Here is a 27558-nt window from a genome sequence, read left to right on the forward strand (position 1 = left end):
ATGCAGTACGCACACCTCACTGCACCTCTGGTTTCATTGGTCTGCCGGGCCCCCCTACCTTGCGCATAGCTTTCATTCGCTGTCAACCCCACTTAGTGCTTCTGCTGAATTAGGGATCTGTGCAGTGAGAAATGTCACCCCTTCAAACGTTGCTTACAACCACTATTTGTAACATCAAACCTTGAACTCTGAAAGTGCATATATGTATTTCAACTCTCAGGGGAGCGATCACAGATGGTCCAACAACTCCCGCGTGATCCCTTTCCCTGAGCTCCTTTTGGTGAAGCTGATGAAGTTAAATGGCAGTCAGAGTGTGTCCTGATATTTCCTAGTCTGAAGTGCTTCCTGAAAGGCAAGAGAGAGTAAGGTTTTTATTTTACTGGTGCTGCATGTTGTGAGGGGGCCCTTGCCGCTTTCCTACACCATGCTTGTCGCTAGGTCCGCCTTCCTAACAGGCTTTGCATGTTCCACAACAGCATAAGGGCTTCTCCCATCGTAATGGTTTGCCTCACTTCCCTTTGGCAGCCAAATCCTTCGAACATGGGGGCTTCCATGTCCTTCACCCTGGGCCTGGGTTACTACTCTTGGCACCCCGAACAGGCTAGACTTCACACCCTCTGTGCACCAGTCTCCCTGCTTCTTTCAGTCCAGGTGTGTGGTGCTCAATAGCCGGGCAGTTTGGCTTTTGGTTCGGGACTAACCCGTCACTGAAGTGCTCCACACTGCTTGGGGTCCACTGTCAGGACCTCCAGGGGCACCTCGCCACTGCACACCTTGTGCCACGGAGCGTGCTGTACTGCCGGCACTGCCTATGCCAAAGTCAGGTTGCAGGGGGGTCCCGCAAGCCCGGGCCCAGCTACACGGCTTGCTCCACTCACATCACGTGGCACCAGAGCGCCTCGCCGAACTGCCAGTAGTCTGTGCCCTTGGCTGGTGAATCTGATGCTGCAGGTGCTTCTTCTCATCCGGAGGCTCTGCAGTCCCGAACCGCCTCTTCTCCACTAAGTTTCCTGGGGCGGTCAGAGTGACAAGATTAGGCATCTACATCGGGCGCTGTTGGCCACGCCTCCCCTTATTTACTTTCTGTAGTAAAAGGAAGGTCCAATTAGTGAACCATACGTTGACATTTATGTGGCCAAAGCTTGCTCACTTGCACTATATGGTTCCACTGTGTGAGGTTTTATAAATGCACATGTAGTAGATTCTGTGAATTAGTTTTAGAAATCCCACAATCTGCTCAGAATCATTACACATAGAACTAGGCATTAATGTTGTTGAAACCTGTTTTCTTGTAGCTCAGCAACCATATTTTTGAAACCCTTAGTAAATGATTGTGCAAATTTAGCCCACTCGGTTTTGAAATACATATGGATTTTGAAAAATACTTCTTCTAAACAATGGATTGAACATATACAAACAATACTGTCACACTGTCACTAGCAAATATACATTGCGCACTGATCACTTTATTATCAGCAACTCTTGTCTAGAAAGGCATTATACAGAAAATAGAGTTTAACACTAGGGCAAGACTTCAGGAAAGTTATTGATATGACGAAAGAAACAGATGTTTATCATTAATTTAATTTCTAAATCTATAGATGGCCAAGAATATCTAAACTGGCCCCTTTTGACCAAACACATAATATTAATTAGTTGTCTTAGCTTGTATTCCTCACTGATTAATGCTGTGGTTGTTAGAAGCAGGGGACTGCAGGCTAAAATAGGAATGAGCCCTGATGTAAAACTATTCTGAAAACAAGTTTGCATTTTCTCCTATTTTGCCAACTGTATTGAATTCCAAGGAAGAAGTACTTCATTACTATTTTGAAAGAATAAAATTGTACCTTTGTCGCCCTGCTTTTCGTTTTTAATGTCAGTTGTTTTGCTATATCATGGATGTGTAGTACTGCCATTGTATATATAGCTCCTAGGCCTTGGCAGAATAGGATACATAAGTAGGATATAAATGAATAACTATGTTGACATATTGTATTGTATTTCTGTTTTTTCTTTTTTTGTATGTTGCTTTACTCTTTGGACTTTTATTGCTATGGGAAAGCTGGAAAAAAATAATGAATGAAAAAATAAACAATGGAGTTAATTACAAGTTTGCCAGTAAAATGGCAGTAATACAGGTCGAGTGGTATTACTGTTACTGACGAGGTGACCAGCGGAATTACCGCTCAACACACACCCTAGTCCAGACACGTGCCCGGTTGTATGACACCTGTTGTGGCGTCTGGGGATTGCTCAGAGTAGTCATTAGCCATAGAAGCTGTGGGTATGCAGAGTCACCTGCAAGGGGAAGAGACATAGGTTTTAAATCATGATGATCTGCGGATGCATTTCCTGTAACAGCAGCATCTCGAGAGACAGTCTGTGCATGCATGTCCCATGTGGCATTTGCACAACACTATTTCACATTCCTGCCCTTGCATGTGCAGTCAACTACTCAGGGAGGGTGTTCATTCTGCCATGGTATATCATGCACACAGCTCACAGCCAACACTCGTTGATTTCATGGTCGAGGATTGACAGGGCAGCATGCCTTGGTGGGTGGTTTGGGCCTGTGCATTGCTCCCATGCATAGTTCCTGATGGGAGTCGGGGTTAGATGTGCAGGTCTGTGTGGATTCCATGATGGATTCATGTACATGACATGTCAAATGTCAGTGTCATGTCCCTCCGTTGCAGTTTACCAGAATGTCAATCCATGTATGGCAGTGTTCTTCAGAACTTTACATAACAGACACACCAGGAGCTACATTGGTGTTTGTGGGCCCTACACCTAGTCGTTCCCCACCCCCTCAGCTCAGGGTGACTGGGGGTGGGCAGTCTATGTAGTCTTTCAGAGTGTCGTTGGGGCAACTAATCTCCTTGTGTACTGTTGTACTGTGTGGTTTTACTTTGAATGGAGGGTAACCTTGGTCATTGGTTGTGTTGCCAACTGTCATCTTTGCCTTTTTTCCTTGGCTCTTGGTGTGCCCCTGGACAAACTTAGGACAATCCTAGATAGGCTGGCCCCCCTGTTTGTACCGCATGCATGTTGTAGGATGTGTGATGTTGCATTCTAGTACCTGTGGTCCAGTGTGTGGGGCTAACCTGTTGGGGAATCATGGCTTGGCCATCTATGGCTGCATCATGAGTCATTTCCTACTCCTGTTGGTTGCAGCTTGTCATGTGTGTGGTGTGAGGGTGAGTCCTGCATGTACAGGTCCTTGTCAGGGCATGTAATCACTATGTGTGGGATCCCCCCATTACATGTCACTTGTACAATATGGTTGGTGTGATGGAACATGTACTCACCCGATATCCAGGTTTGTTGGCCTCTGTGTCCCTCCATGTCTGCAGACAGCATGCTGTGCCGCAGGACCATGGCATCGAGGGTTCATCCTGGGAAGCGGGCACAGCAGTGGATGATGGTGAAGTCTTCATCACAGGTGACCTGGACATTGAGCGAATGGAACTGCTTCTGGTTATTGTCGACCTCCCCCAATACCTGGGGTGCCACCAACTCTATACGGGTACATGCCAGGGCTGCTACCACATTGGGCATGTGTCCCATGGTGTAAAATCTTGCCTTTGTGGAATTAACCCGTGCCAGGGTGATGGGAAGTGAAATGTGCCATCCAGCACCTGATACAGCACTTTAGTGAATGCAGGCTGTGAGATGCCATGGAGTTGGATCACAGTGTGCTGGAACGTGACCTTGGCTAAGAAGTGCAGGACTGACACCAGCTTTAGCAGTGTTGGTATGGCTGTCCTGGATCTGCTGAAGCAGATCTGCAATAGTCTCCCAGTTGAGGCGATACAGGCTGAGGATCTAGCAGTCAGTGAGGGTCCATGTTGAGGCCCTTACCCGGGGTATGGACGCACACCTTGAGTGGCATCTCACCCTCGCCATCATCCTCCTCCTCTCCTCTGTGTCATGTTCCCTGTGGTGGCCCTCCACCCCCTGGAGCTCTATGCTGGCCTGGAGCAGCTGCATATGAATGCTGACGGAGATCAGTGGCAGCATGGTGGTGTAGGGAAGTGTGGCCCTTTTGTTCTATTACTGGGTGCATTGGGTGCACCTGTGGCCTCATTTCCATCACCTGCATGCATTTACCGCCTGCTTTCAGGTGTAGGTATCTATGCCTTCATTTTGCCAGTATTACTGGCAAAAAACAATGGTGTTACCCACATTTTTCCAACTCGTAAGTGGCTGCTAATAATGGTGCTGGTTGTTCTGCCATCAGATATTCCATTGCCAGTATTACTGGCAGCGTTATTCCGGAGCTGGAAATACTGGTGCCAGAAATACCAGCAATGGTATTGCCACCACCTCGTACTTTGCCGGAACTGTAAAAGTGATGGTAACCAAATGTACTACCATCTTTACCATTTCCCAGCAAACTCATAATGAGCCCCAATGAATGGGCACGTAGTGACCCAAGTACGAAATTAGGGCAGCCTTATAGCCTGAAAATGCACCATAACAACCTCATGGTTACTTAAACATGCCCTAAAATCAGAGTAGATATTTGAAAACTAACCATTGCGTCTGTGAATTAGTGCTACTGGCCCATCTGCCACAAAGATAAGAGGCTCTGATGTGGATAAATGAGTTGTCTATACAAAATGCCAGACTACTGGCTTTTACAATGCTTATTTCTACTTAAGTTTTCATGAGCTGCTAATATATCTCCTAATGATTCTAAGTTGATAATGAACAAATCTCAAATATTATCCAAAAACACAATCATAAATTGACAGGAGGCATAAGTAAAACACAATAATAATAATCTCTGGAAAATTACTGTGGCATTTTATAACTCAAATGGTATTTTCCAATACTCACAATGACCAAATGGAGTCCTAAAGGTGAACTTCCATTCATCAAGAGACCTAAGTCAATGAGGTGATAATCCAAAAGCAAATCCCACTCAGGGACAACAAAAGAAACTACAACAGACTCCAAAATATCACCAATTAAATTATGAGAATACAAATAGTTAAGTTTCATTAATGTATTGTTTTATGACACGCTGCCTGTATACAAAATTCAAGTCAGTGATGAAGGCATGGGTGGGGGATGAAGTAAATGTTAAATAAACAGATACGAAAACAAGTGCCAAGATGTTACAAAGTATAGAGGTGATAGTCAATTCCCATCTAGGAGGTAAAACAAAACATATGCATCATTAAAACAAAAATTGAGTACAAAGGGCCTGAAAACCCTCAAGTGGGTAAGGCAATTTTGAATGAGATGCTTTTCATTTACCATTTGAATTTCAAACAGTTTGGCTCCAGCTTTAGGTCTTTGGATAGAATGCACCATAATATCATCCCTGATACTGATAAGCTACACTTTCTGTAATTCATCTACTTGCTGAGTGTTGGCCCATCTGTTTGATGTGCTGTATCTGAGTACCCCTTGTGGGAATGTGGTTGATTAGGAAGTTGAATTTGTACACTGGCCCACTGTCACATAAGGTTTTTCTCAAGATGCACAGGAATTTGGACTTGATACTTTGTTGGATTGGTAGCCAGTGTAGCTTTCTTATGGTCGAAGTAATATGGTCGTGTTTTTTTCAGACCAAATATCAATTGAGCGGCCTTGTGCTGGATGACTTGGATATGGACAACGCCTTTGTTGGTAAGCCCCATCATGAGACTATCACAGTAAACCAGCTTTTGCAAGACAAGTGCCTAGACTAGTTGAATTCTGTCATACATTACAATTGATGGGAGGTGTGAAGAATTTCCAGTTGGCAAGGTAGTGGCAACCCTGGCTTTTTGACTTTTGTTAATAATATAATTATGCAGTAATCTATCTCAGTAAGCGTGGTCTGCTAGACAGACCACCTCCCTTCATTAAACTCCATGCCAAATGCATAGTGTACACCTGTGCCCTGCTGCATCAGTCTCTTGCTCTGCAGGTACTGCTTTTCAGTGGCATAGAGCAGGTTCATAGATCACATATGCCATGTTTGACAGCTGCAGCCGACACGCTCGTTTCTGCTTCCCACTTGTTAAGCCTGCATTGCGAGCAGACTATCAGCTCTTGCAGGTCTTTGGAACCCGAGCTCAGGAGGACTTGGAGCGCTGCCCTGAGGAGGCGGGACTGGTGCGTGTCACGTGGATTATCACGTGACTGGATCCACTTTAAAGCACCCTTTCATCTGCCCGAGCGCTGTACTGTTTTGTTTGCACTACGCGTTTTAACCTCCTGTTAAGACGCTCGTTTCTGCTTCCCACTTGTTAAGCCTGCATTGCGAGCAGACTATCAGCTCTTGCAGGTCTTTGGAACCCGAGCTCAGGAGGACTTGGAGCGCTGCCCTGAGGAGGCGGGACTGGTGCGTGTCACGTGGATTATCACGTGACTGGATCCACTTTAAAGCACCCTTTCATCCGCCCGAGCGCTGTACTGTTTTGTTTGCACTACGCGTTTTAACCTCCTGTTAAGACGCTCGTTTCTGCTTCCCACTTGTTAAGCCTGCATTGCGAGCAGACTATCAGCTCTTGCAGGTCTTTGGAACCCGAGCTCAGGAGGACTTGGAGCGCTGCCCTGAGGAGGCGGGACTGGTGCGTGTCACGTGGATTATCACGTGACTGGATCCACTTTAAAGCACCCTTTCATCCGCCCGAGCGCTGTACTGTTTTGTTTGCACTACGCGTTTTAACCTCCTGTTAAGACGCTCGTTTCTGCTTCCCACTTGTTAAGCCTGCATTGCGAGCAGACTATCAGCTCTTGCAGGTCTTTGGAACCCGAGCTCAGGAGGACTTGGAGCGCTGCCCTGAGGAGGCGGGACTGGTGCGTGTCACGTGGATTATCACGTGACTGGATCCACTTTAAAGCACCCTTTCATCCGCCCGAGCGCTGTACTGTTTTGTTTGCACTACGCGTTTTAACCTCCTGTTAAAACGCTTGTTTCTGCTTCCCACTTGTTAAGCCTGCATTGCGAGCAGACTATCAGCTCTTGCAGGTCTTTGGAACCCGAGCTCAGGAGGACTTGGAGCGCTGCCCTGAGGAGGCGGGACTGGTGCGTGTCAGGTGGATTATCACGTGACTGTATCCACTTCAAAGCACCCTTTCATTCGCCCTTGCGGCGTTAAGCCCGGCGGTGACAAGGCCGCTAGCTCTAGCGTTGCTGTTGTGCGGCTGTTGGGTGCTGAGGTGCTTTGGTAAGTGCCGTACCATTCGGAGGATTATAATAACTCTTAAAAGTGATTAGTGGACTTTTCTTATCAGTCTTACTGCATTTATAATCAAATTCATAGTATATATTGACCAGCATTTTTATTATGCAGTCACGACTGCCGTCGATAACAATGGGCTTGCCCCCAAAATCACAATTGGCACGCAACTCATGCACACGAAATTCTATAGCATTAACTGTACAACAACCAGCATTGACTTTGTGCTCAACGCCAATAGCAAGCAGAACGCGCAAGGGTCGTAAGGCTGCGCCTCTTGGGCCTCCTTTGCAGGACATTCGACAATTTTACAAAGGATCCGCAAAGTGGGCAGTTTTAAGCCTCCCAAAACCGTCTTCTATTGTTCATATGGTTCATGATCAATCTTTTGTTGAAATGAATGTGCATCCTGTTTTGCGTAGTGATACTAAAGATGTACTAATAGTCTCCAAGCCAGCAACACCCTTTTTACCTGGGTCAGTTCAACATGTGTCCCTTTCTGACAGCATATTATTACACAATATCCCTTCCTCTGCTCCTACTCAGCCAGTAGGGACTCAAACTCCCATTGCTTTGGCAAAAAATGTCACCGCAAATCTAAATTTGAGTGATGCTGATCTTTCTTCCCAATTACTCTGTGTGGATGTTTCTCATCGTCTTTCTGAATCCCCTATTATGTTTTCAAATTGTGAGTCGATCTGCTCTGCCATTGATGCTTCTTATCTTGCTCCCACCCCTCGACAACGTCCACAATCTCCAATTTTATCATGTAAGGTGGACACAGAAATGACAAACAAAAGCTTGGTCAACTTAACATTAGCTGCCATGCACACTTCACTTCAAACATTAATCAAACTATTTGATGCGTGGACAGACAAGTCCACTGAACATACTCAAAAGTTAGACAAAATTTTGGAATTGCAGGAGCATGCCCCTACCCTATTTTCTAAATATGCTAATGTGAAGAAAGTATGTGAACCAAGTGATACACCTGTAGTACTGAAAGTTTCTTTAGGTACACAAACTTCTGGCCCATTGCAAACTTTGGGTAGTCATCACACTGAGCACAGTACACCTTCCAAACTTTGTGTATATACAGCCGTTCCATACATTGAAGCCATTATTCACAGTGCCGTGGCCCGTCCAAGTGCTTTTGCACAAGGTCTAGCCACTACTCAGTCTGACTTTGGCATCCCGTCTACTACCAATGTTCCCTTCGAAATATTCACAGATAAAGCACAGACAGGTGCTGGCAAGGGGGTCACTCCTAGGAGGGCGGAGTCAAAAATAATAAAAACAAAAAAAACAAAAAATCAAACCATTATCAATCGAGACCATACATCCAAAACTAAAAATTTTATTCGTCAGATTCATTTTCCAAAAAAAAGTACTTTAATTGCTTCCTCAGCAGTATCAAAAAAATATCAGCAATTGGCCCTTTTGCGCACCTCGACTATCTCCCTGACTAAAAATCTTAAAAGTGCGCCTATCGTGCCGCCTTATGCCCCATTGGATGCTCTGGTGAACGCAATTAATGACCCTAAATTAGGAAATCATATACCACCAAATGAAAGAGATATCGCCCCGAACCTCTCATCCTTTAAAGTCAGTAGTTCTTCATCAGAGCTCCATCGTTTGGAACTTCGACGGGCTGTTGATACCTATATGTCAGATCAGGGCTACCGCAAACATGAGTCCTTTTCTGTAACTCAATTAACTCAGAACAAACAGGCAAAGACCGTGGTTGAACAAGATCGTCAACCTGCGAGTAACCCTTTGTCTGCATCCACCGAGCACAAGGTATCTCCCAACAAGCACTGTTCTGAAACTAACATTTTGCCTATGCCCCTGATAAGTCTGGGAAATTACTTTTGGCTGAAATTGTCCCCGAATTATTTAGCCTACTTAAAGCCGCTATTGCTAAGGATCTTAAAATGCCATCTAGTACAGCTTTAACTAGTGATAAAAAACGTACCGCTAGTCACTCGGTTTCTTTGGCTCCCAATAATAAATTCACTACCACTCAACTTACTCCAAAACGTTTAGCTAATTTCTGTTTAGTATTAAAATGTCGACCGTTGCCATATAAGCAGTTTGTTTTGAACAGAAACTCCATTCTGAATATCTTTGCAGACATAGCGGCACTTGAGGATATCAGTTCGGCCGATTTAACATTGGTAGATTTTTTTGACAATTCGAACTTACATATTGTGAGACTTTGGATGCAATCTCATGTAATCCAAAACGCAATATGGTTAGCAAGAAAGGACCTGTTTGACCTTGGCTTCGAAGTACACTCTGAATCCAACCTTAACCCGCAGGTTGCCCACCAGCAACATTTTTTTAGTCAGTCGAAACATGCTACATATGAAAGCCATTCGTATGGGCCTAAAGAATCTAGAGCTTTTATAGGATCTGAACACCAGCAGTAACTAGATCAAGCTTTGACAACAAGTGAATTCACACTTTTAAGTTGGAACTCCAGGGGCTTTTCTCACCTCATGAATAATGATATGAGTTCACTAAGCAAATACAATCTCATTATGTTACAGGAAACCTGGCTAACTAGTACTCCAATTTGGGACACACATGATGTTTTAATTAATACTGCTAGCAAGAGTTCTTGTGGCAGACCTTATGGTGGTTTATTAACAGCCATTCAAGCAAACATCAATACCAGTCTCACTTTTTGGTCATCAACTAATCCCTTTATTCAAATGTCACGGCTAACATTGGATGCCACCTCGTATGCCATTATTAATGTATACTGGAATCCGGTGGGGATAACGGATGAATGCTTTCTGGAAATGTTGAGCGATATGATCAGTCTGGTTTATATGGACAACACAGTATACAAAATTTTGATTGCTGGTGACCTAAATCTGGATTGTATAGTTGGGAAAACTTTAAATTCCCAAATTCGAATTAAGAAATGGTTACAATTTGTAAAATATCACAATCTTTATAGACTCAATGGTGCGTTCAAATCCGATATCCCTCCGGGTTCAACGTGGCATAGAGGGAAGTCTTCCTCCATCATAGATTATATGTACATGAATCTCAGTTGTTTCTCTGATGTAATAGACTTTGAAATTGTACAATCTGACGTGAGTGACCATAATCAATTGACGGCCACATTTTTGTTCAATAGTGTCCCAAACTTGCAGAAAGATAAATATCAACATTCTCAAGTGACGTCCAATAACGCAGGCAATAAAGTAGGATGGACGGACAAAGCTTTAGATCGCTTTCATACACAATTGAATCACGAAGGTAATAAAATTCAACTGAATGTGGCAAATTCTAACATCTGCTATTCTGACATGATTCAAGCTTTTCGACCCTCTTTGGCGAGCACTGTATCCAAATCTAAGACTCGACTTCCCTTTCTTCATTACTTCAATTCTGAAGTCAGAAATCAAAAGATATTATTCAGACTTCAAAAAAGAGAAGCTATGAAACTACCTCATAGTATTCGTTACAGTCAGTTATCAAAAATTAAAACCAGTTACAGAAACTGGATTAAATCCAGGCGTGCCACATTATACCATCTTGACAGCCAACTGTTATTGGCCACTATTCAAAGCCTGAACATTGCTAATACCTGGTCCACTAATGGGCCCCAGGCAATAATATAGGCCAATGAAGTTACTGAGGCGGACTGGATTTCACATTTCTCAATTCTATATAGTATTCCAAAAGGGGGTTTTGCACCATCATCCGACAAGTTTACGACGAAGTTTCATCTAAATTTTGATTTGGATGACATTCGCCTGTTTATCAAGAAGTCCAGTCGATCTGGTGCATGCGGACCTGATGGTTTATCTAATAGAATTTTCAAAGATCATCCAGAAATCTGGTCTAAAATATTATTTCAAATTTTCTCTATCATTATTAAAACGCAAACTCTGCCCCCCTCTTGGACTCACTCAATAATTATTCCTATTTTCAAGAAAGGGAACAGGAAAGATCCTACTTGTTACAGACCCATAGCTTTATTGGACGCTCCTGGTAAAATTTTCTCACGTATAATTTTAAGAGAGTTTCAAAAATGGACTATGCAAGCTGGACTTAATGATCCTTTTCAAGCAGGCTTTGTGGCACAAGTAGGCACTATCCCTAATATTTTTACTCTAAATACACTTCTTTCTGAGCATACTGTTCAGAAACAGACTATATTCTTAGCCTTTGTTGACTTTAAAGTCGCTTTTGATTCAGTCAACAGATCTCTTTTATTTTCAAAACTAATCAAACATAATTGCCCCTCTTCGCTGATATCACTAATAGTTCTTCTTCACACAAATACTACCATGCAGGTTAGACTTGCTTTGGGGGTCGATCTGTCGGCTAAATTTAAAACCCACAGAGGATTGAAACAGGGGTGCATTTTGGCCTCCTCTATATTCAATTTCTTTATTTTTGATTTGGGCATTGCTCTTAAGCAGATAAGTAGTGACTCTCCGAGTATGGGTTTGACCAAAATCCAATATCTTCTTTAGGCAGACGATTTGATTCTCATTTCAAAAACTCAAAGTGGTTTACAAAATCTCTTAATTGGTCTGGAATCATATGTGGATGCAAACCACTTAAATATAAACATGAATAAAACACAAATAATGGTTTGCAAATGGCACGCGGGAGTAAAAGTCAAACCTTTTACATGGAAATTGCATAATTCTGCCCTTGTCAAGGTTTCCATATATAAATACTTGGGGATTTTGATCACCGATACTCCTGCAAACCCCAGTCAAGATATGGAAATTAAGGGCAAACTACAGACTTTAGTTGCTCAGGCTAAATTATTAATGGGCAAATTCGGCAAATTCACAGCAAAACATATGGTAACTTTCTATATGCAGAAAGTCCTTCCAATCTTAACTTATGGGTCTGAAGCCCAGGCCCCCAAAAAAGAAATTTGGTGGGATAGATTGGAATCATCTTTCTGGAAGCAAGTACTACATCTTCCGGCAAGTACCCCGTTGCCGTTGATTAGGTTTGAACTGGGCTCTCTTTCTATTTTTTCGTATGTCACTTGGAAATACTGTGCATTTTTCCGGAAATGTCTTCTCTCTCTTGATCGTACAGATATTTTGGGTCAAGTGGCTGTCCATCTATTAAGCAGAGATCGAATGTTCTCCCAACAATGGTGTAAGTTAACTCTAAATGCATTAGCTGATGCATCAATTTCGCTGGAGCTTTTAATATCAAATGAAGGCAGCGCAAAAAAAAAAAATCAACAGCATGATTGGTGTACTAACCAAAATAAATGCTTAACTTACAAAGATTTCAAACGGAATTTATTTGGTCATAAGCGTTACAGTGTCATAGCTGATTATTTGGTCAAATTTCCATGCTCTAAAATACGTCATAAGCTGCTTCGCTTTCGTTTAAATTTGTGGCCAACTCGAGATGTTTTGTATCGCAGAAATTTAATCCCAAAGGCTGATAATTATTGCCGTTTCTGTAAAGTTTTAGACCAAAAAGAGACCTTGGAACATTGTATAGTGTACTGCTCTCAACTGGCAGCCACTCGTAAGCTATACTTCAAAAATTATCTGGAAGAACAAAACAGGTATATACATAAAGAGCTGTGGCAATTTATTTTTTCATCACCTAAGCTAGTCATAAAGATAGCCACTATACAATTTTTGGATGCTGTATTTCCTAATGAATCGCTATAAGCTGCAGTCAAATCCTACTGAACATCAAAAAGAATACCAATTGAGTAGTCCAGACTGTTAAACCAATTTACTGCAATTGCTGTTTTTGTACAAATTTGCTGGTAAAAATCATGAAATGCAATTTGTATTGTTCTTTCTTGTATGTTGAAAATTTGAAAGGTTGATTGTATTAACCAAACAAATAAAAATAAAAAAAAATAAAAAAATATGGAAACATAAGCATTACTTAGGTTTTGATATGGTGGCTGATAGTTCACATAATTATTAAAGCCACATCTGATGTGTTGCATACCATTGTCAACCCTGTGAGCTCAGACCATCTATAGATGCACCTGACTGTCAGCATTCGAATGAATGGGACTAAAGGCCGGATGCTTGACTCTGTTGACACTCTGGGGAGGTTGGGTAACTCCACACTACCAGGCTCAATAACTCATAATATGAGATCTAGCTGACGCCTGGCTTCAAACAAGCACTTCCATATCTAAGACCTGCCCCACACTAGTGGGTTGCAAAGCAGATAGCCTTTGTAGTGCAGGCTTTGAGAAGGGAAAGGGTTTAGGCAGTCAAGCAGAGCCGAACACAAGGGAGGAAGGATTCCTCTCTCTAAGTTCTCTGTAGGATTCATTTTCCATCCTCTATCCTACACTTCCTGCACAAGAAAAGCATTTGGGTATGTTGCCAGGAGGCAAAAGTCACATATTACCTCAATGATGATTGGAACCCTCAAAAGAAGGCCTGCTTTTGTCCAATCCTATGTGATATTTTGCCTTTATAAGGAAGGGGTCTCTCAAGCGTTCCCCAATTCATCTTGGACCTTCAGGACTTCCAGAATAACTTGTTTGGATCCTGTTGGGAGAGCAGTACTTTCCAGAGTCCCCAAGTTATGAGGTGAAGGCAGGTGTTCCAGGTCAGAGACCAGTTGTGCTTCCTACCCATCCCAAGGGCACAATTGGGTAGAACTGCTGTGTTTGTAAGACATGCCTCTCTCTGCCAGCTGCAAAGGTACCCAGGCTCCACATTGGAGGCGAAGGAGACCTACAGGTTCTAGCTAGCTTCCCCTGGGGTTGGAAGTGACAAGAACAAGGAGCCATCCTGTCCCTGAGCCCCTGGATTAGGTGTCACAGCACCAGAAGAATCAAAGCAGCTGGTTGCTTGCATTCTACAGCAACAACCGCCATCAAACCATCATCGACTGCGTTCAAACGCCTTTGAACAACCAGGATCCAGGGTGCTGATTTTGGCAATTCTTTGAACCTCTTTGAACATCTGTTGATACTCCTCGAACCAGTACACTAAAGTACAGTGCCAGCTGAGCACATTGCTTGCTCCTACTTGAACAAGAAGCTTACCGCTGCGGAAGTCTTCAAACTGCCACATCTCAAACTGGATCTCAATTCACCAGCATCTTCATCATTGACTCAAGCACAAAGGTCAAACCAACCATGGTGGCCTCATTGAACACATAAATTAAACATTTAAAAAAAAAAAATGTTCACTTCTCCACAGGGGGGCCAGCCCCCTCCATTTAACAATCAAGGAGAAAACATTACTTGTCTGTTGGAACTACTTTCCTGCTTAATGTTCTGGCCCTATTTCCAGCATTAGGAACATCTCCTTTAGGAACTTTAATAGCGTCAGTGTTGTGGAAACACGTTCTCCATTCAGTAGGATTCGCCACCATTACTCCGCTGGCAATGTTACTGTCTGTGTTAGGAATCGTCTCTTCCATGTAGTTCTCGAATAAGGCACCTATTTCAATCTTTTCTCAACCAACACATATCTGTGTGGTAACATTATTGTGATTTATTTGCCTCTCAAAACTGCTACATTGTCCAGAGTGCTAGCATGATCTTCATACTGAATTTTCTGTGATCTTTCCACAGGGGTGGGTGTTGGTTAGTGTTTTTATAATATAATTAGTGCATGGTGTGTTCAATTAAAGTATGCAAATATACATATCTTTGACTGGATATTCTGTTATTTTTCACTGTTGTACTATTGCTATTCACTCCTTTTATGAGTATAGGTTGCCCTTGGCCCACGTTACCAAAAAAGGTGACGGAGGTATGTCTCTTCACTGTGCCTGGTTAATTTTTATAATTAGGACCACTGCTGTTCTGTATTAGTGTTAGCACTGGGAAGGCAGTTTAGCCAGTACTCATTCTTGTACTCCTGCAGGTCTGTAATCATTTCATCACAGGAGAAACTTTCTCTGGATGCAGGAGGGTATTCTGACTGCATTTCACTATGGCCACAATGTGATGTGTGAAGGACAAGCATATGAACTCAATGTTTCTTATTTTTGTGGCTTCTAGATGATGGACTTGGCTGAGATTCAATGGTCATACAGTGATCAAATTCAGGAGAAGTGTCACATTAGAAGATTTCAGTCTTGTAAGTGTTCCACCAGAGTTGAGATCCTTTATTGTATCATTTATTAAAATCCTATAATTAACGAGATGGCGCCAGTCAAGTGTATTTTTGCACTGCTGAAATTCCCAAACCTGAGCTATGCACTGAACCTAATATTTCAAAACAAACATTAGGCCATGACATATGTAAGGGTGGGGAAGGAGGAGATCGACACACAGGTGGTATAATAGTTGGCAGAAACTTTAATTCACAATTAAACAAATAAGAGTGGAAAAATACCTTCCTGACCCTAATACTAAGAGAGGTTTCCCCGACTTTAAAAAATAGTATGTCAAGATAGTCTAAAAGAAACAGATCCACCTTCGTGTCAAAATTCCTATTTCCAGCTCTCAAGCTAAGAATGTAAACTAATGTGCACATCTTCTTTAGTCTCAGAGATCTGTTCCAACTCGCAAAATAAAGTTCCAAAAATAGTGCAGCAAAAATGTTCAATGAGGGTCTTTTCTTCTTTTAATGTTTAAGGACCACCTTGCTCCAAGCCTGTTGTGCCCTCAGAATGTTTTTTCCTCTTTCCTTCTCCTTGGTTTCACAGCCAACCTTGTACACTATCCTGCCAGGTGCAGGGACTATGTAGAGTTCTTTAGCTCCTTCTTCATATGGGTGAGCCCTAGAGGGTGTCTTCTCTGTACTTCCCATTTGTGTGCTTTCCTGCTTGACCACTACTGCTGTGCTGGTCACAGCTAGCCTGGTATATTCTCCTGCCGGGTGCTATGGGTATGAAGATTGCTTTGGCTCTCTCTTCGTGTGGGTGTGAATCACAGATTTACCTTTTCTTTAAATGTGTTCTTTTTGTTTGACTATTACTACTACTCCTCCTTTGGTCAAAGCCTGCCTGGCATACTCTCCTGCCAGGTGCTGTGAACATGAATATTGATTTGGCTGCCTCTTCATGTGAGTGCAAATCCCAGACTCACCTTTTTGACTGCTACTACTACTACTACTACTAATCCTTTGGTCACAGCCAGCTTGGTATACTCTCCTTCCAGGTGCTGTGAGCATCAAGATTGCTTTGGCTCTCTCTTCTTGTGGGTGCAAATCCTAGACTCACCTTTTCAACTATTACTACTGCTTTGTTGGTCACAGACAAACCTGGTATATTCTCCTCCAGGGCACTGTGACAATGACGTTTGGTGTGGAGGATTTGATTATGTATATGGGTGAGATGCTCTAACTTGCTTCCATGTTCCTCCTTTCTCCTAGCCACCCTGCCAACTGTCCTGGTCTCCCGGACCTCTCTGGGGAGCTTAGCAGTGGCTTTCAGTTATTTTCAATGCTTTGGGCTCTCACAGCTTCCCATCGCTGCTTCCACTGCCTGTGGTGGCTTCGCGCTGACTCCCGGCCTCTGAACTGGGTGTCTCAGCTTCCGCACGCACTCCAGGCTTCGCGACTGGATGGGTGTTCAGGCTTCTGCTTCTCCCGGGCGTTCGTCTGTGACAGAACTTCAAGGGACTCCTTTGCCAGTGGGTAAGCATCCTGTCCTGTCGGAGTCCTGTCTCCTTCACCGCTTTCAATGTATGAATATTCTGCTTCCTCCTGGGAGGTCTTCTCTCTTTTCCCAGTCCTACGTCCCATTTTATGGCCAGAACGGTATTGTATTAGCCATCCTATGGCATCTAGTCCACGCACCTTGGTTCTGCAGAACCTGCCACATGGATCGGTGCCTCTTCCTCATCTCAGTAGTCAGATCTTCACTTCTCACAAGGTTGGTGTTGCCCTTCCTCGTCCCAGTATTTCTTGGGGAAGTGACACTGTCTGTTCTGTAGACATACATGGAAGTATGGGGGGTTATGTCTTGTGCAGGGTAACAGAGTGAGGGAAGTTGGGGTGCAGAGGAATTATACAGTGTATCTCCCAAGGTGTCATCCCTCTTCCCATTGGGCATTTCCCTCCCCATGAGATACACCTGCTAAGTACCACCCGCAGGGGGACTATCGGGCAGTGGCCTCACCTCCCTAGCCTCATGGGGAGAAGTTTCCCCAATAGGAGCAGTGACAATATCCTGTAATTCGTCACACATCCTAGATAGAATGCTTGTCCAAACCACCCTGGATAATCCGCTGCTTCTCAATGCCAGGGCATGTCCAGGACAGAGTACAACATGACACATTTCAGTATTAATTGCTAAAAGGGACATGTTTTAAGGAACACAACCAGATGTGTGTATGGTTATGGCCTCCATGCTCATAATGAAGTGTTTAGTATGATCATCCTCGGCTTCTGGGAGCACTCTTTATGCACTTTACCAAGAATGGAAAGAGCTACCAACCTGTGGGAGACTCACACATGTTTAAGACACTCACAGATAAATGCAGTGTTACTAAATGTTACCACAGTACAACACCTTAATTTAAAAACCGTCAAACATGGTTCTTTCAATTGGACTATTATGTCACATCATTTAGATAAACTTCCCGCTTGACCAAATTGAATAAAGAAATGGTACGCCAACGTAAAAAGCTCGGGAAAATCTGCCGTATCTACCATGTGTAATCTAACCAGTGAGATTGATAATTAAATGGTATCGGCATCTTCAGAGCACATGACAATGGATCAATGCATTTGCAGGGAGATCTTTCAAGTGGTTTAGAAGAGGTGAAGTTGAGGCACCTCTTTATGTTCGAAATGTGGATTGAAAGTGTTTGCAGAAGTAAAATGCATTATGTTGTCAGCAAGTGATAGGAATACACTCCCAGAGTGAAACCCTGGCTAGGTTAGATGCAAAATGTGCATTTGCTGACGCTTGTTCTTGTATTTTCCTACTGTCCCTTATTATCAAAAAACAATTATGACATTGAATTATGGCACTGACGATAAATGCGAACACAAACAATATATTATTCTGATTACCCACACAGGACCCATACAAACACCTTCAGCTGTTGATAGGACGTACATAACTCAATATCAATATTAATAGCACACACTTGCAATCCAAACCAAAGTCCATGTCTCCTCCAACATGGCATCTATCCCGTTCCCTTTCCCAAGTGAGCCCGGTCATAAAGACTGAATGCATGCGTGCCTACTAACAACACAGCTAATCTTTAAAGCCAGTTTAAAGATTGTTATTATTGACAGTAGTAATTGTAGTATTCATATTACGTTTCTGTGATTAACAATGTAAATTATAATGATCAATGCCCATATTTATATGTACATATGACATTGACTTTGCATCTGCATTTATGTAAATGACAGTACAATACACAATAGCAACACTGTTATTTACTGTAATTAATAAACACTATTGTCCATTATTAATAATTCAGTTATATTCACATTTAGTCAGTGTTTTATAAGATCCCACGTGTATACATGATACTCCGGAGTGTACATGAAGAAGCAAAGGGGGTTTGGACATGGAATGGGTTGGGACAGTGTAGGAAAGTGGGAGAGATAGGCAATTATAGTGATAGGGTGATAAGCACACAGGCTAGCTAGTCCAAGCAAAAGAAGCATCACTCCAACCTTAACAGAGTTAAACTACTTCACCTTCTTCCTGTCTGGATTAACATATGCATTTAGTAGAGCACAATGATAAAGGTATGGGGGAGAATTTTTTACATGCACTTCAATAACTTATGGAACGAGTGTCACTCAATAGGACACACAATATTTACCTGTCTTTCCACCTTGACAAATTTCCCCATCATACTTTGGTCTTCAATATCAGAAACTGACCCTTTGGATGCATATGGTTCATGCCTGCAAAAAAACAATAACAAACTCATAAGCATTTCAGAGCCCAAATATGCTTAGGAAAATATTATCTAACACAATTGAATGGTCACTTAGGTACTCATGGATGCAGCTCAGAGTTCCAACAAGTACCACCAAATATTGACCAAGTTACTCTCAATTATACCTCAACGAAGGATTTTGGCTTCCTTTCTATGTACATGTGTGTCTCGATTACATTAGGAATATAACACATCCACGTGTATCAGTGTTACTGCTGAGAACTGTGGATACATTGATGTCAAGCTTTCTCTACTCTTTTTTTTAAATTCATTTAATGTAAGGGTTCCGGGTAGGATGCTCATTTTGTTTCTGCACATCATTCATGGAACAGACCAACAGCAGAAGGTAGAGGGGATGTGAGCCAGAATGAGACTTCCACTCCTGTGGCAACACGCATGGCCTATTTGCTTTATGAATCTGCCCACATACAAAATGTAGTCATTTTTGTCATCTCTGAGCACCTGGTACATGCAAGTGGGACAATGTTTTCCTAATTGTTTGTATAATTGATCATATACAGATATGCTTAATCCCCTTTTTGTCTTATTGTTTCTTTGGTGATTTATGCAGAACTGAATATAGCCACCACATCTCGCACCTCATCTTGACTCACCAGCTTCTTCATCATGGACCCAAGCTCAAATGTTACACCGACTGTGGTGGCCTCATCGGCCCGCATCCTTCTAATGCTGCATTGACCCGCAAAGAGTGCTGTCTCAAACCCAACTCGATGCCTGCTCCCTGCCTGGATCCCCCCAACTCGCTACATCTGAACCTGGTTCAACCTGCAAAGTTCAAAGTTGTGTGGGGCTGGGTTTACCTAACAACAGAATGCTGGGTAAAGCCCTTGAAGCTCCGTTTGTTATTTACTGACAAGGCGTGACACCTTCACAGAGGAACAGGAAAGGTCAGCAGGGCCTCAGAGGGCTGGGTTGGAAACATATCTTCAAAGAAAGCTATGCCATTACAATGGGGATATCACATCACAACTGGGTGATAATAATGGGTGTCTCTTTGATATAGAACAGGCAGAAGAGGGAGAGTGTAGGTAGCGGAGAAGAGAAGTTGCACCCTGGAGAGGGGTTCCACCAACCTGGAATTTCCTAGACCATCCACACTTCCTCAAGGACCCTCCCAACTTCCTGGATACACTGCGCTCTGGGACTCACATCACCAGGCAAATACTTTTGTCGAAGCAGCTAGGATTGGCTTTAAATTGAACAATCTGCTGTGGCAAAAATGACTGTATAAGAGAGACAGACCCCCCCCTTAGTTGAATCCTTTTTGCATTTCAGGGGAAGATTTTCCCTCAAATTCTATTGGCACGCAGTCTACCCAAATTCCTCAGCCATTGATGTGAAGATAAAGCTTTCTAAGGAAGGAGCAAGACCTTAGCCCCAAGCCACTGCAGGGGAATATTTGCATGGACCTGCTTTTTTGACAAGGACTTCCTGCTGCCTGGACACTGGTAGCCAGACTTCCACCTACTGGCAATGGCAGCCCCTCTAACTGCTCTTTGGCAACTTTCCTGGCTGGGAAGGGCAGAAGGAAGACTTACTGTACCCTCTGAGACCCTGGACATGGTCTCACTGAGCCTTTTCAACTAAGACTCAACCCTTTTGGGAGCGCTGACTCAAATCATTGTGGCCCTAACTTGGCTCAACTGGGAGCAACCAACTCAAACTATCTTGATGCCAGCTCAACTCTTTGAAGTGCTGACTTGAACCATTTTAATGCCGACTTCATCCACTGGAGAACTAACTTGAACCGTCTTGACCCTGACTTGACCCCTCTGGGATCAACCAATATGAACTGCTTTGAAAGTGACTAGACCCAGAGAAACACCTACTACATCTGTCTTGGCACTCACTCAATACATCTGGGAGCACCGACTCAAACCATCTTGATTCCGACTCGACACACCGGGAAGCCTGACTTGAAGTGTCTCAACACCGTTTTGAACTGCTGCAAAGTGCCTCAATTCCCAGACCAATGCTTTGGACCGTCCAGAACAAGACTGAAAGGTATAAGTTGTGGTTGTGTCCCCATGGCCTGATTTAATGGGCCCTTGTTAGGCAGAATTGCATGCAGTACCCTCTGGGACCACCACATACAATTAGGACTATAGATGTAAGCAAAATCAACCTTTGGTATAAGTCTTTACTACACAGTTTTGTGGTAGCGAGCTGAGCAGCCAGGCTTTCTCAAGAGGGAATGTGAGCAGTACAAGGATGTTACACAGAGCTCTTACAATCACAGTGGTTCAAGTAGACACTTACTCTCAAGGTTTCTTGGTAAAACACGTATTCATTTATTACACAATAATTTAGAAAACATTCACCAGAATCGGGCAACTTAATATTATACACAAACACACTTCAATAGTAAACCAATACGTTTCTGAACAAATTAGGCTCCCTGAAAGAGGGGCAAAATGGCACTTCAGTTACTTTCAACGGGAGTAAAAAGGCACAAGTTAGCAGAATAGATCACAAATACTTTATTAGGCAGTGCAAATAGTTATAGTTCACTAGAGAACTCATTTCAGTTCAATAGGCCTAGGCCAAAGTTAATGGACTAGTGTCTTGGATAGGAAAGAGCAGTTCTTGAAGTAAACAGTAAAGTCTTTGTCTAAGTTCTCAGAAGTAGTTTGTACGAAAAAGAATCATGTGTTGGGTCACAAGCTGATTAGGCCTGCAAATTGTGACAATTCCACAAACTTTCGCCATGAGAGAAGCGTTCTCTCAATCGGGTTGGCACAGTACCTTAGTATAAAGAAAAAGATGCAGGTGAAGACGGTTCCTGGCAGTTCCTGCATATCTCACTGTTCCTGAGCCTCAGTCATGGGGACAAGAGGGAGGACATGGGGGGACTCCTGCATTGCACGGGATTGTTGGAAAACGCAGACAAAATGGAGTCACTTCAGTTCGAGTAGCTGTTCATCAAGCACACAAGCTGGTGTCCTTCCCCCTGGTTAATCCTAACCAGCTTCGAGATGCTTATGAGTTGATTGGTCCCACCAACTCAAAGGAAGAAGTCGTCCTTAAAGGGGCTTCTCTGTCGAGGTGAACTTGGCAATTCAGACCTGCAGCAGGGCTTCACCGGGCAAACCAACGGTCCAGGAGTTGCAGCAGCAGTCCTCTTCCAGCTCATCTTCGGTTCTTTCGTTCCAGTGGTCGACTCGCCTTTCCAGTCCACAGTTTTCTCCCTTTCATTCCAGCCTAGCTGCCACTCACCCAGCAAAGTGGCTGTCCTTGCCGGACAGTCAGCCAGCCAATCACGCCAGAGCGCATTTGGGTCTCCTAGGAGACTAAGCACAGGGAGTTTCGGGCACCTCCCTCACTTCCTGCCCACCCCAGACACCCAGACGCCAGAGGCAGTCTTCAGTCCTGAAGCCCGCTAATGGCATAGAAACAAAGGGACCAAACCTGGTTTGGCGCACAGAGACAAACACTAGAAGGACCTTTCCAAAATGAAATGGCGAAAAAAGAAGACCGGGACCTGTTTAAACAAAGGGGCTTGAGCGCCATCTTGAAAAACATGGCTCCTGCGGTGTTCGCGGTCGGGAAAAATCATGGTAGTTCGTTGGAAAACCACTGCCACCAGCCATTTCGATAGAAAGGGGTAGCATTTCACTTCTTCGTGAGTATTTAGACACAGGGTATACTAGGTAACCCCTCCAGCACTCTATAGGAAGATAGTGTGTGCTGGGTCTAGGAATTTAAAAAGACTAGTAAAGTCAATTTAACCTTACATTCTCTGGGAAACAGTAGTTTATCCCATAGAAGGTATTTAAACCTTTGGGAAGTCTAAAAAGACATACCTGTGTCACTGCACTGAGTGTGCTGTGTAACACATGAAAAGATGCCTATGAAGTTATCTTAAAACTCCATAATCAAAGAACACAAGAGTAAAACATACATCAAAATACATGAAAGAGTGGGAAAAAAGACTCGCACTCTTTCCAGGTAAAAAATATCAAGTCCTCAAAATCCAGCAAAGTTGTTGGGGTCTCTAAGGTGAAGGGAATTAGCACATTTTGGAGAATTCTCCCTAGCAGCCCTTGTGACATTTAAGTCCCCACTGTTTTTAAGACATCCTTGAATTTAAACATTGCTGTAAAACGCTATTGCCTGCAAAGCCCTGTCTTCATTTTCAGACTGCCTCCTTTTATCCACAGTCTGAATATTCTGTGTATTTCTATACAGGGGTGGGTTGTTAGAATTTTAATATTTTGTTGTTTAGTTTAAATAAAGACGCTTATTTTTTATAGAGCCTTGATTAGACAGTGCTATTGCTGTTTAGGGTGCTTGCCTAATGTCTCACATGCCTCATGAAGGGTATAACCTGCCCTCAAACCATGCTACCTGTTGTGCCTGTTTCCCCTTTATGATTGAGATCATGGCTGTTTAAGTAGTACTATGGGGCTGAATAGGAGTTTAGAAACCAATTCTCATCCCATTAGCCATGCAGAGCAGTATTCACTTTGTCACAGGGTGCATCCCGGCTTCTAGCTCGGCTTTGGTCACCCAGACTGCTACCTGTATGGCTGCTGGTTTTGCTTGGCAAGTGATGAGACCCAAAAAAGGAGCCAATTAGGAGGCAATTTATAGTCATTGTTGGCATGACTTTATCCCACTATCTGAAATGATCATCCCCTCTGACACGGGAGGTGGGTTAGCATTTTTTTGGAGGAGGAGACATGTATTACATACATTCAAGTTTGCACAGCATTTTCATTAGGGCAAAACAAATCCTGAAATACATGTTTAAAATGGGGCATTTCTTGGCACACATGCACTGGACCACAGCAAATATTAAGCAATACGGTCCATATACCATTTTTCTGAGGTCACCGCTTTTGCACAGACTACTATCCTATGAAGGAAGGCATATTTGTAACCCATCCTTTGGTTTGAACATTGCCACTTTTTGTATTGAAATACGTTCTTAAATAGTGAACCACTCAGGATCAGTGGTTTCCCAACATATAAAATACACTTACAAAACCTCCCAGTGGCAGGAAACTATTGTTACACATTTGTTGGCATCTGTTACTCCGTGGTCTGTGAGTACCTCCTTGAGTGAGCTTGAGGTGACACATGTAAAGGACACTTTTAAACCAAACCCAATCGTCTCATGGTTCTGTTAGCTAACCTGCCAATCACGCTTCTTGTACTGACTTCGATAACCACCTGCTTTTTGATCATCTTTCTAAAGTTAAGGTGATTGTATAGAACCATGGGAGACCATCACGTAGTTTTGACCAAGAAAGGACAGTCCTTCCTTGTAAATTTATGAATATTTTCAATCCTCAAGAAACCCGGTCAGAGTGCCGCAGGGAGAGTAGGTCATTCTAATAAACAAAACCCCTGCTCATATATACATCTATAGATGAGGCGGTAAAGCAGTACATTTTCATTATAGTTATGCAGTATAATCATACATGTCTAATCTCTCAAACATAGGAACTACAAAGGAATCGAGGGGTTACTTGTTATAGGCATGATTAAAATGGAATAGTTCTGTCAATGTTATTGGCGTACTTAACCTGCAATAGTTCAATCAATGTGTTAACATAGTTACAGAGGTGGACATAGCTTAAGTTGCCCAATACTTCACCGATCTATGTTTCATGTTATGTTGTTTAAATGTTTATAAAAGGCATTTTACACCCTCAAGTGAGCTTTATGGTGCTAATGGAAGAAGGAACAATGCACAGGAAAGAGAAGCAAGCTAGGGAACCTTTCGATGAAATGACATGCCTTAAGAGAGCAACAGAAGGAAAGTAAATACTGGATGGAATGCAGAGTAAACAAGAGAAATTGGGGGTCATTACGAGATGGCTGCCTCCCATACCGTGTCCGAGTCCTTACCGGTGTAGTCTGACCCTGGCGGGACCGGTAAGTCCACATTGAACAAACCATTCCCCATTCCCATTTGAGCCCCCATAGGGCTCAATAGGAATGGGGAGGGCGTTAATAACGGGTCGCAACTTACAAGCCCGTTATTAGTGCCCTGGTCCCTTAGCGGGATCCGTAAGGGACGTGTGGTCAGACCACACGTTCCTTACGGTCCCCGCCAAGGGACCTTGGAATAGGGTGGTAAGGGATTACCGGCACCAGTCTCCTTACCGGTGCCCAGTATCCCTTACCGCCCACCTCGTAATGAGGCCCATTGACATTAGAGGTCAGAGGGCAGAAAAAGTACATTCCCCTATGCACGATTTTTGGAAATGTCGAACGTGAAGGAGTCAGTTACTAGATGACCAAAGCAAAAATGTGGGGGTTTACAGAAGACACGAGAAAAGAACAGAAATTCCATGCACGTAGAAAATGTGTTTGTAGACCCTCCTGAGTAGAAGAAATTCCGTAGAACAGGGTATATGACCCATGTTCGTTCCCAGTAGAGGGGCTCCCACACTCCCTTGCCATTTTGTAAAACGTAGGGTTTCACACTAAGTAACCCTGGGTAATCCAGACATGGACCTCTTACTCCCTGTACCTTTGAGAGGCTCAGCTTCACCTCACTGAGGAGGCTCAATAAGGCCAAAACACATGTCTGGGTTTGCTGATGGTACTCCTGTCCAGAGGAGAATTGCCTAGCATTTCGATGCTGGACTGCCATTGTGGGTGGGACAAAGACTGATATGCAAATGGATATTTCTACTTTCTGAAGGGGGCAGTGAGCTAGAACGTGGTTGTAGACCCTCCTGAGTGGAAGAAATTCGATAGAACAGGGAATTTGACTGATGTTTGTTCTCAGTAGAGGGGCTCCCACACTCCCTTGTAATTATGCAAAAACAGAGGTCAACTTGGCAGAGAAACTTAGATGAAATGTGTTGTTTGAACAGTAACCAGTGAGAGACTGAAGGATAGGAGTAATATGGCAGCATCTGGTGTAGAAGGAAATAAGGCCTACTGCAGCATTTTGGTCAATCTGGAGTTGCCTACTACTATTGCTAGAAATGCCTAAGTTTACAGTATTGTACTAGTAAAGTATGTTCTATACCGCGGTCTACGGGAATGAAAGGAGGGAATATCGGGAAGGATGGTTAAAAAAGGATGAATATCTGATAAATGTAGGAAGACTCAACCTAGACAATCTGAGGAGTCAACGAAAGTTGCATAACGAGTTTGACTCGAAGGTTCTTAACCAGAGGGAACAGAATGTTGGAAGGGCCCATTGAGTCAGGAAAACAGTGGGGGTCTGAAGAGGGTGAGCTGCAGTGGACCAGAATAACTTCTGTGTTTTTTAGGGTAGATCAGTGTGAACAGTCTTCTTTGAAGCATATGTTGGTTAATTGAACAAATCTACAATATGCTCAAAACAAGGGCATACTCTTGATGTGATCTTCTCTAGGGATGAACATCTACACCACCTGAATCCTATCGTATTTACCTGGAAAATCACTATACTATATACCTTTTCATCTACCCAAGGCAGAGGTCGAAGTGGGCGGGAGCGGACGGGAGCGGTGTTCCCATACTTTTTATTTTTAAGTTTTACAGTTCCTACACTTTTATTTTAAAAAGAAACCGTTCTTGAATGGTTTCGTTTTAAAATAAAAGTGTAGGAGAAGTTGAAGCTTGCACATTCCCATAAACAACAGGTGTTTTTCTTTGGAGGTTTGGATTGTGTGTGGAAGGGGGAACAGGGATGGAGTTTGTGGTGAGCGGGGGAAAACCAGCAGGTAACATAGTTCCACTACTTCTTTTCCTACACTTCAACCACTGACCCAAGGCCAAGCAAATGAATAAGTTAACACCTCTAAAAGCTTCCCCTGTGCTAACACACTGCTAGAAAAAGTCCCAGCCAACACAAGCCAGCAACGTTTCATCTACACATCGTTACCAAGAAGCTGGGATTCATGTCATCTGCACCAGAGGTTTTTGATATATTCCAGTACTAGCTTTTAAACTGCTTTAATGTCCGAGCTTCAGAAAAATCATTCACCCCTTTTGCGAAGAGCTTTGAGGAAATATGGTTTACTCATACAGTTTGGTATGCCAAACCTAAACAGTGTCAATCAGAAAGAAAATGGAGATCTTCTTATCACCATGAAAAAAAAAACATTTTGATATCCTTTCTCACTATTTACAAAAAGCTGTTTTGGATAGAAACAGGGGCGTTGCTAGGGGGGGGCTAAGGGGGCTATAGCCCCTGATCTTTTGGTTGTAGCCCCGGATAGAATCTCAGGAGCTACAACCAAAAGACCAGCTAGCCCCCAATCCCAACAGTTCCAACATCAGCTTAGCCCCGGGTCTTTTCCAGACCTAGCAACTCCCCTGGATAGAAAAGAAACAGTTTTAGAACCAATGTACGGGCAAAGTATACAATACCGGAAAAGTTACTTTTTCAACGATAAACCGTTTCCTCAAATAAGGTTAGCATCATTCATAATAGCAGTAACTATAGGGCCTCACATATGCCGAGGATTCTGCAGCCATGATCCAGATATAGCAACAGATACCCGGATGTATTGATTAATTTATCTCTCTAGGCATTATTCTGGAATG

General features: G+C 43.2%; 1 protein-coding gene across 3 annotated transcripts in view; it reads right to left on the reverse strand.

Moving 5' to 3' along the window:
• KCNQ3 (potassium voltage-gated channel subfamily Q member 3) overlaps positions 1–27558 on the reverse strand; it is a 1253156-nt gene that overhangs the window by 85185 nt on the left and 1140413 nt on the right. For all 3 annotated transcript variants that reach the window (XM_069621644.1, XM_069621646.1, XM_069621645.1), the window contains one exon: positions 18919–19003. In XM_069621644.1, coding sequence (XP_069477745.1) covers positions 18919–19003 — 85 coding nt within the window. The remainder of the gene's footprint in view (positions 1–18918; positions 19004–27558) is intronic.

Source organism: Ambystoma mexicanum, chromosome 5q (assembly GCF_040938575.1).
Source record: "Ambystoma mexicanum isolate Mex_15411 chromosome 5q, UKY_AmexF1_1, whole genome shotgun sequence".
In the NCBI taxonomy this organism is placed as follows: Eukaryota; Metazoa; Chordata; class Amphibia; order Caudata; family Ambystomatidae; genus Ambystoma; species Ambystoma mexicanum.